This window comes from Macadamia integrifolia, unplaced genomic scaffold (genome assembly GCF_013358625.1).
Source record: "Macadamia integrifolia cultivar HAES 741 unplaced genomic scaffold, SCU_Mint_v3 scaffold2836, whole genome shotgun sequence".
NCBI classification, from domain to species: domain Eukaryota; kingdom Viridiplantae; phylum Streptophyta; class Magnoliopsida; order Proteales; family Proteaceae; genus Macadamia; species Macadamia integrifolia.
Window position 1 is genome coordinate 32,755 of NW_024868997.1, and position 10,570 is coordinate 43,324.

At 38.0% G+C, this 10,570-nt stretch overlaps 1 protein-coding gene across 1 annotated transcript; it reads left to right on the plus strand.

The window, feature by feature from the left end:
• The first annotated feature begins 3,878 nt into the window (after positions 1–3,878).
• LOC122067321 lies at positions 3,879–8,425 on the plus strand. The gene is made up of 4 exons (XM_042631151.1): positions 3,879–5,447; positions 6,521–6,801; positions 7,206–7,433; positions 7,667–8,425. Exons 1-4 carry the CDS (start codon positions 5,003–5,005, stop codon positions 8,195–8,197), a joined length of 1,485 nt encoding a protein of 494 aa, XP_042487085.1. The 5' UTR covers positions 3,879–5,002; the 3' UTR covers positions 8,198–8,425.
• Positions 8,426–10,570: the final 2,145 nt, after the last annotated feature.

Below are 10,570 nucleotides of genomic sequence, written 5' to 3' on the forward strand. Positions count from 1 at the left end.
TTTAGTTGAAAGGTTTAAAATACCTTTTTTCCAATAAAACTTGCTTGGAAAACTTTTATAATAGCTTTAAAAAATACCTCTAAAATATAATGCATAGATATAAAAAATATCATCCAATAATGTGAAGACAGTTACATAAAATATTCTAAAAATAAATATCAATTTTATTGACTAAAATTTTGCATTTAACACAAATTTAATACCTCCTCACAAGATTGTTGAATGAGTGACTGATTATCCTCACTTTAGGATAAAGATATTTTTCACAGAAATATGATTGTTCCTATGAAATTCATAATAAGTTTATGGAATTAAAGTATCCGGCTATGCCCAACAAAAAAAACAAAGAGTTATATTATTAATGTTCTCTATAATATTTTTATTATAGAAGAACTTGGTTTTCTAGTGAACAAACTATAACCTATATACTACCCATTTATTAGTAATTATTGAAGTATTTAATTATATTACTTTATTATGATATTATTTATATTAAGGACATTAATTATTGGACACATATATACTTACTCAAATGCTATTATATCCCAATTACTCTTTATTTTATGGGATTGTCTAAATGACAGCTCTATAGGTGTACTTAGAACTTGACATCTTTAATTGTCTATTATCTTATTCTAAAAGATTCATTATTTTAGGGGCATAAAAGAGTTTTCAAAATAATTTGAAAGTGACTTATCATTATGTCATTTTCATGCAATTATTTTTTTATTACACATACAAAATGACAATATATACCCTTATTAAGAAAAAAATATGTATGTTATACTAAGAGGGGAAAAATATGGTTATAAATTATTTGACACCTTGAAGGGTATCAATAAAGGCCCGTTTGGTATCGTTCTAAAAAAATGTTTCTATCGTTTTTTTGTTCTATTGGAACAAAAAAACAAAAAAAACCGTTTGGCAACTTTGTGATGTGTTTCGATTTTTTTGAAACAAAAATTGAGAAAAAAAACGAAAAATGGCCCAAAAGTTGGAACTCCAAAAAGGAGTTCCGTCAATATGGTTTCGTTTCAAAATCCCTAAATTAGAAACCATCGTTCCCGATAGCTATCAGACTTGTGAACGGCTGAAGCAGTTGGAGTTTCTACAGGTAACTCCTCTTCTTCTCTCTTCTTCTCTCTGAACTTTCGTTCTCGATAAAGCAACGCAACGCCTACTACTAGAGGACGGTGATTTCTTCTTCTCCGTTCTCCTTCTTCTTCTCTTCTTGGAATTGGAACCCTACGGCTGCCTCCTTCAACTTCTTCGTCGCCGATCACGTTTAACTTCAGCCGCAACCAGTGATTGTTATCGGCGAATCTTCATCTAAGGTTCAATAACCCCCAAGCGTGGAGGTTCCGCTACAGGCCACTAAAGTAAGACCTAGGTTTTGATTTCTCTTTCTTCTCTGCTTCTCTGTGTAACTATAATGTTTGCTATGGTAGTCTCTGTTAGTTGTTTCTGTTTTGATGTTTGAAATTGAGCGCAATGGTCAGTCTGTAATGTTTGATTTCTCTGTTAGTTGTTTCTGTTTTGATGTTTGATTTCTCTTTCTTAGTTCCTTCTCTGTGTAACTATAATGTTTGCTATGGTAGTCTCTGTTACTTTGCTTTTTAGTTGTTTCTGTTTTGATGTTTGAGACTGAGCGCGGTGGTCAGGTTTGTATTGATGGAAGGTGAAAGGGTGGGTTTTTCAGTGGCGGAAGAGAATGATTTTGTTCCCTGTCTGCTCCTGGGCATCTTATTTCTTCTTGATTCTATTGCTTATTCATAGGTCTTATTATGAATGTCATATATTTGGATGCTATAATAACTTTTTTGATATTTAAATTTCTGTTACAGATGACTTCTTCTATGCCCCCATTCATGATAGTAAATTGTGAAATTTGTGGGAAGAGTTGTGGTAAATATACAACCAAGTCGGGTAAAAATATTGGAAGAGAATTTTTCAAGTGTGAAGATTCATATAATTTTTTCATGTCGGTGGACCAACTACATCTATGTAGATGTGGTAAAGGTCAATGCAAAGTACGCATTGCGACGAAAGGTCCAAACAAGGGACAATATTTTCTATGTTGCCCAAATTCAACTGAAGTAATTTATTTCTACGATTTTAATAGATAATTTTAGATTTTTTTTTTTTAATTCGATGTTAAATTTCAACGACCCTAATCACATCTATTATTTGATATAGGCTGATAACTGTGGATGTGGTATGTTTGTATGGTTGAAAGATGAAACACATATCTCTACCATACAACATACATTATGTTCAGAAAGCTCAACATCAATATCATCCACACCACCGTCCATTTCGAACGAGTACATGAAAGGATATCTGGAAGGGACACTTAAAGGACTAGAGGACCAAACAAATAAGATGAAAGACATCCTCCATGCATTCAAGCCTTTAGACTTGGACAAAAAGTGAAAATTTAGAAAATTATGTAATAATTAACTTGGACAAGGCATTGTTAGTTATGTATTTTATTCATCCTTTTTGAAACCATTTTTTTTAGTTGGTATGTAATCATTTTATTGTCCCAAAGGATTTGTATGCTTATAGTATTTTAATGTTATTTCTGTAATTATTGACTTAAAAGAAAAGAAAAAAAAAAAAAAAAACTTTTCTGAAACAAGCATTACCAAACAGCAAAACTGTCGTTTTTTTATTCTGAAACTGTTCTAGAAACAGATTCACCAAACAGCCTTAAATCGTTTAAAAACGGCGTTTTGACATAGAAACTGAAATTTTCGTTTTTGACACGAAACAGAGTTTCTAGAACAGAAACGATACCAAATGGAGCTTAAGAAAACCATTAATTTTGTGTTATAAATAAATTAAATTAAAATGCATATATTAAATGAGAACCCTTAACACCCGAGTAAGCTGACATTAAAAAAAATCATTGAGAAAGACAAAAAGATTATATTAATTCTAAGATGAAAAAAAAAATTTTGTAGGAATTCTAAAATGAAAAAATAAAGCCTACAAAATCAGAGTGCAGATTCAATCATAGCCCTCTGACATAATGAGCTGTGGTGACCACATTGACACACTCTTTATTATTCTAACCCATGTAGGCCCCATATAAATGATATCATTCTTTGCATCATCATCGTTATGGTTAGCTCTGATTTCTCCCCACAATGACATAGTAGGAAATCCTCTTCCACCAAAAGAAGAAGAAGAAGAAGAAGATGTTGATCAATGTTACTCGGTTTCTTCCCATTTTGCATGGATTGTAAAGGACACTTATGCAATAGGTAAGTTCACATACAATGTTAAAGTTATCATATTAACCTATTTTTCAATTTTTTTTTTTTTTTCCATTAGAAGAATCATATGTCACTATATTAGAGATGAAGGTTTTCATAGATCCACCAAGATGACTTAGCATACTTTGGTAATTGGGACCAAGGCAAAGTGAAAAGGGTCTGGATTCTCTACCCACGTGGAGCCTTTCCTAAATAGTTCCCAATGAAATGGAATCTCTTTTGTTTATAATTGTATCGATTAAGATGAACATTCTGTTTCATTGATAACTATGGAAGCAACCGCGTTGGTAGAGAATCTGGACTCCGGTGAAAATACAATAATAGGTCGGTTGGGGGTCCCACTATTCCATTCGTGCATTAAGTGTTCCCAAACCAACAAAACTTTTGGTCCCCTTTGCACGGCCGGGATCCCAGCCGTACTGATAATAGCATTTCATACTAAGAAATCGGGACTACAGGATAAGACGACTCAGGACTACTTTGTGCAACCAGCTCAACCACCAAGTGTTCGGTGTTTTGCCACAAAGAGAGAAAATCGTATAAACTTCAATTGATGTTTTTTGCAAGTTGAATCTATAATAGCCTTCTTCATGGTTTCACTCCTTGCAGACTCTCTTTAAGCCTTACGTCGCGTGTGTGTCTTGGACTATTCTTGGCTCGTGGGTCGTGCTGCTTCGTCTGAGAAAGGTCACAACTGGGACCTTAGTTTTTCCGTTTTTTCTTTAATGGAAGGATGGCTCTTCCAGTCATCGAAGATAATTATGTGGGCTCCAGCAATCGCAAATTGCAGCAGCATTTGCGTCAGTCCCATAAATTCTTTCTTCTCAATCTGAAGTCTCAACGTCAACGTTTTTGCGGTTGTAGCGTGTGCAGAGACCACAATATATGAAATGGAATGTGAAAACTGAAACAGTTTACCCACGCAATCATGGAAACAAAGACGCCCACCCAAAAGCCCAAAACCCATTTGAATTGAATGCGTCTTCTTCCTTCTTCTCATTCATTCTGATATCTCAAGTCGCCTTGCCACTGTAGCATGTCAGGCTGTAGTGGGAAGCTTATAGCTGCCCCACAGGGACCCACACGGCCTACAATTTAACCCCTTCCCCTTCTTCTTCTTCTTCTTCTTCTTCTTCTTCAATGGCTTAAAGCATCATTGTTTATTCTTCTTGTCAAGTCCCTCCGCACCTCCTCTCTCCCCCTTTCTCTATTTTTATCGGAGACAAAGAGAAGTTTTTTCCTTAATTCTTCTCAGCACCTCCTCTCTCCCCCTTTCTCTATTGTTATCGTAGACAAAAGAGAAGTTTTTTCCTTAATTCTTCTCAGACAAGAATCTCCGAAAGGCCCAGGAGCTGCTTAACTGAATAATCAGTCTCTCATCTCCCAGCCCAGATAATTTTCTTCTCTTCTTCTGCTATATCGTTTCTGGCCGGTGAAGATTCGGTTCAGGGCTCCTGGGCTCCGCGCGAATTTTCATTCAATTCCTCTTTTCCTTTTTATCTTCTCCGATCTTTGTTGTCTCCACTTGAATTATGGCCTGAGCAGATAAATTTTCAGGTCGGTCACTGGGTTTGAATCAGAAGGAAACATGTTTTGTTTCCAGGTTTCATTGGAAATCATTTGTACTCAGCCTGAATCAAAGGCTCGATATAGCTACAATTGATCAAGTTACTTTGCAGAAGGAATTTGAAAAACTTAGTGGGTTTCGAATATTCAATTTGATGCTTGAGGTACTACGTTCCTCGATAGAGATGACCATGGACCGAGGCTTGTCAGGCGACGCCCATGAGGGAAGTAATCGAGGCTTGGTATTGGCGATTGAATGCTTGAAAGGGAGCTCGAAAGCTGACGAATGGAATGGAAACATGCTTCAGACAGGTGACATCGTGGAGGAGCTGAAGATCGGAAACCTGTTGAGCGTTGGACCGCCGTTCAAGAATGGAAAGCATGGGGTGCAGAAGCTCCTCCACACGTCGTACAAGAAGAGGGAAACGTTGATTAAGGTCCGAGTCCGACGCGGCCGATACGAGGTCGTTGAGTTGCAGGCCTGTATCGTCCCCAACGAGGCCGCCGGGAAGAAGCAGTATATGTTAAGATCTATTGATGATCCTAATTACGCCGTTGGATTCGCTGATCGGACGGAAAGCGATTGCCTTGCCTACCAAGGTAAAGATTTCCTCTCTCTCTCTCTCTACAAGCGATAGTGATTCTTTCCACCTGATATAGGCACTTTCATTGCTCAAACTGAAGCACAGACATGTGGGGTTGGTTCAAAAGTTTTGGATAATTTGAATATGAATCAAATGCTTTTTGGTTACTTTTGAATAGTTTGAATGAGATGCTTTTTTTTTTTTTTTTTTTCTTTTGGGTGGACTATTAAGCTGAAATATTTATTAATTTGAATCAAACCCATCATGTATGGGGCTTTCTGCATCCCCCCTTGGTTTCCCAATGGTTCTTGCAGAGCTCACTTCACTTGATTTTTCAAACACTTTTTTCACCGGGCATCGATCATTAGTAGTTAATTTCAAGGAATAAAGTAGTTGATCCTGGTGTTTTAGTGCACTTCGCTTGCAGTTTACCTGTTTTCTCCTCTAGACCACAATAGACTGGTCTGAAGATTCTGAACTCTCACTCTAGATTTCTATCCTAAAGGAAAAAAATTGAATCATGAGTAACACTTATCCTTTGCTTTGGTTTATACTTTGTTGCTTTTTGTGCTATTGCACCTACATCCTAAACTAGAAGTAGTTAATGGCTACAGAACAATGTTAACCACCTTTTATGGTACACAGACTTACTACTGTTGGTTTGAGGACATGTGGGCATCTGGACTATTAGCCACCAAAGCATTTATAATATCTGTGCAATACCAGTAGGAATCCACTTTTATTGCCAAACCATCCTTTATTGACATTTTTTGCAGGAAACCTTGGATGAGATGTGTGTAGAAATCTAATCTGGTTTGTTTCAATATCTTTGGGTACTCGTAGATTGGGTCCATTGTTGCGCGGGTTGCATTGTTTGCTAGGTTGCTGCTATGAAAATGTTAAGACTGTCCTTAGATTACCTTCTGGGTTGTTTGGTAGCATATGAAGTCTGTTCAAGTAGGATTATTATTGGGGTATAACCACATTTGTTCCCTCACAAAATTCATTGAAATATAAACTGAGGTTGACCATTAAAAATTTCTATTTAACTTTTTCAGCAATGTAAAAGGCAATATTTTGGATCTACAGGTTCAAGAAGATCTAGGTTGGTCTCTGCATTAAGCAAAGCACAACTTCAAGATGGCTATGTACCATATCGTTGGGAGAGGAAGATGCAGTTGCTTACAGTTCCCAATTCAAGTTGCTTTCTTTCTATCCTATTTCTTCCAAAGGCATCAGACCGAATTGCTTCACGGTACAATGACATTGAGGATACACTTGCTAGGGCAAATGCCTGGCTAAATGCTTCTCAGGCCTCTGGGGTCCCTATAGTGCTTATGAATATCCAGACTGAGTCTCTCCTTACAAAGGTAAATTTGGAAAATTGCTGTAAGTAGCATACACAATCCATTGGGTCCTACCTTCAAGCTCTCTGTAGAATGATTGGCCTGATTGGAGGACTGTTAATTGTTGAGTATCTACACTGATGAAAAAACTGAGCTTAACAATATAAGAGGATGTTCTGAAAGGAGCTTAACTAAATAGGAAGGATGTCCAGAAGGGCACCACATCATTCATGTGGTAGATCTTTAAGTTGACCCATCAGATGGGTATTGCATATCCAGGCATATCTTTTGTTGCTTCTGTGTTGGTAGACAACAAGTTTATACCATGCATCTATCATATTTGAAATGCTTGTACAATTAAAGTTGTATCACTTTCTGGAACATTTGCAGCAGTGCCTAGGATATTTATTCTTTTTCTTTTGTGGTAGATATCTGGGGAGACTGCTTCGGCTACTGTCAATGCTGGGTCATTTTCTGACCTATCAAATCTTGCAAATGTTAGCCTTTATGGGTTTGAAGATTACCATGGGGTTGACATTGGTGTGGTGAGAGCAGTTCGTCTGTGGTATGCTCCTATTGGAGGAGAGGTTGCATTGGAGATTGATCTAAAGGAAGGTGACTCAAAGCTTGGGTTTGCAATTAGTCGTACAGAAGAGGTTTGTTGTATATAAGAAATTTTATCCCCCTTTAGTTTGTTCTCTTATTTACAAGAAAGGTTTTGGGTCACATTTATATATGTAAAAAGCGATAATTTATCAGTAAGGAATTGCTCAACGTCGTTAGAGTGATGTAGGCTATAGAAATAGAAATATGACCTCTAAATGAAGATTTTACTTTGGCCTTTCATTTGTTCAGAATTTGCTTATGCTTCTCATCTGATGATGGGCAGGGCTTCATCTTCATTTCTTCCGTTGCTGATGATGAGAACAATGAGCTAGCATCAACACGATCAGGACTTAGGGATCTATACAGAGAGGCAGTGAGTGCATCTAAGTTCCTGGTTATCTCAAGAGTATCAAACCAGAAAGTCCTTCCTTGGATGGTTTCTTCGGCTGGGGCGATCCGATGTTATGACACGGTCTCGCTGAGCCAGAAGTTGTCATTGCACCGCCACGCCTTACGGCCTATTTTTATCCATGTGTTCATGTGGGACTGTACATTGGTTTCCGAAGATGATGGAATTGGCAAGTTTAGGGCCAGTTCACCAACTGCAATGCCACGAAGATCTGAAGTCCAATTGCCACGTCATCCATCAAATGAGAGTCAAGTCCTGCCTCTGTCTCCTGAAATTGAATTGGCGCAGCCATCAACTGAGAGCCGTGTCCAAGGCAATGGGCCAGAGCTCATGGGAGACAGAGACACGGCAGGGGAACTATCATTTAGATTCCATAACTTTTCACTCTCCAGCAACTGGGTTTGATCCCTTCCCCACTTCCCTTTCTGTTAGTGTACATATGAGATTATGTCAGTTGATTCCCCTCGAGTGGTGTTAGTTCCCTGTTACAAGTTTGATTGAGAAAATAAACAGTACACTTTCTTGCCAGTTCACAACCAATTTTAAATACCACCTTAACATATCTGTACATGACTCCAAAATTCAAAGTTTATGGGCTATTATTTCATATAAGATTGAAATTATGTGCTTGTATGATCTGAATGTGCACATCTAAATCATTATTTACTGCTAAGGTAAGTGAATTAGTTAGAATGACTGTAGGTGGTACCGACCATTATATCAGTTGGATTGGGATTACGAGGGAAACTTTCTCCATAGCTGTCTGTATCTACCTTGTAGCAGCTCTATTGGTGTCAAACTTCTTGAACATGTTGATATCAACCTCTATATTCTTGTCCTTTAGTTACAGTCTGAATAATATATGCTGTAGAATGCAGCTTGCAGATAGTTCGAAAAAGTCCCTTACAGTTTGACAGATGAAAATATGAATGGAAAAGTTCAGTTGTTGGAGCCCAACAATCCAACGGGAAAAATGGGTTTCTTGACTACCAGTCCAGGAAAGATTTTTTCAGATTTTCCGTACTTATGGAGCTGATAGATGCTTGGTGGCTTCAGTTAAAAAGGTTGTGAAGAGTGTGAAACCCTACCAAATAACAACCCAGTCTTAGCCCAACTCAATGGAGTCAGATCACATGGATCCTTACTTCTAAGTCCTAACCCTTCAATCAGCTCTATTAGAGGTTATATACTAATATATACATATGATACAAGGCCTAAACTATGCATGTCTTTCCTCATTTTTCAATTCAAATCAGTGTTGCTTTGAAGGTTGTGCACAGTTGGCTAGTATCTAAGATGTGTGTGCAGCCTCAGCCATGTTCAGCTCATGGTTTACTGCCACTATTTTTTCTTACATATTATGCTACATTTTAGTTTTGCTCTTGAGCCAACTGCCAGAAATGTGAGTTGTAGGGCTACAACTTGGGGCAGTAAAAAAGGAACCCACCTGAAATTTCTGAGTCTGAATTGGGATTTCAGACCATGGGCCAAATGTAGCCCAAAAACCCCAATCCGGGGTTTAGTCGGCCCCAGGAGCCCTGTCATGCAGAGCTTCTTCATGCGCGGCCAATATGGACCATATGGTGCCATGAAGAAGTCAGGGGGGGGGGGGATATGCTGATGTCTTAAAAGGGCGAACTTTGAGACGAAGGGCGGAGGTAAGTTCATGGGTCTTGAAGATTTCTTTCGCCATGGCAGCTGAAGATGCAACCACACTGAGAGGCCCCAAGACGTTGGCTGATGGCAGGACCATGTGCTTTGCTCGGGAGGCTTTGTAAGGACTGGTGCAATATGGAACCAATGCGATGGAGATGTCCGATGATGGGTGGAGCTGGCGGGCTTGTGGGTAGTGTGTACTGGTCGGTGAGCTTTATCAGAAGGGAGTGTCTAACCATCAATGAATGCTACGGCACAGAAATCTTTGGGCTTTAAAGTTCATTTGGCTGTTAAAAAGTGTGAATGCTCTGCTTTAGAGTTGATCAAGAACCTCACCTAGCGGACATCAAACTCGTCTGGGTCCTCCCATGCGTCCAGCTTCCTCATTTATTTATTTAAGAAGAGGGTTCTTGAGCAAACAGCATAGAGGAGCACACCAATGAGGTGCAACGGAATGATTGCGTACACTGGAAGGCGATGAGGTGATTTCATGTGAGAGAGAAGCTTCCAATCGTGCAATCTGGACAGGCCGGGAGTAGTGGATATGATCTTAGAATTGCTTTTATGGCTGTTTGCAAGAATGGGAAGCTGCAAAATTTCAACTGCATCATTAGTCCCTTCAGCTGGAGAACACCTAGAAATTAAATGGGTTCCCTAATTGCTAAGCTAAGAACAGGGTTTAAAAACCCGGAATTTCAACTGTCTCATTAATCCCTTCAATTGAAGATCCTTCTTAGTTCTTACATTCTCTAAATCTTTTCACTAGTCTCTTGAGCAAAAACAGATTTTGTGATTGATCTTCCGTAAAACTAAATCTTTCCATCGATCTTTAACATTCTCATCACTTATTAATATTTTTTATCATCTTTCACTCTTATTTTTTGGGTAAATAATAAATTCACTCTTAAAGCATCTAATATGGCTGAAATCTCTAATTTCTTTTCCTTCATTTTAGCCATTTGATATCATTTTCCCCTTCCTTTAAGCTTATTATTATAGAGATTCATATTTTTTTAGTCCTTGCTTTTCCCACTATTTTTTTAGCTTTAATTTCTAGCAAATTTATGCCTTATAATCCTATGTTAGTCCCCTTTTTCTTTTTCTTTTTTTTTCTTTTTTTTT

What these genes read in the sequence shown, in the direction of transcription:
- LOC122067321 (XM_042631151.1), top strand. Translation starts at nt 5,003, where the DNA reads ATGCTTGAGGTACTACGTTCCTCGATAGAGATGACCATGGACCGAGGC. An exon ending in CTGAGTCTCTCCTTACAAAG is followed by an intron (nt 6,802 to 7,205) that starts GTAAATTTGGAA and finishes CTTTTGTGGTAG; the next exon opens with ATATCTGGGGAGACTGCTTC. An exon ending in CAATTAGTCGTACAGAAGAG is followed by an intron (nt 7,434 to 7,666) that starts GTTTGTTGTATA and finishes GATGATGGGCAG; the next exon opens with GGCTTCATCTTCATTTCTTC.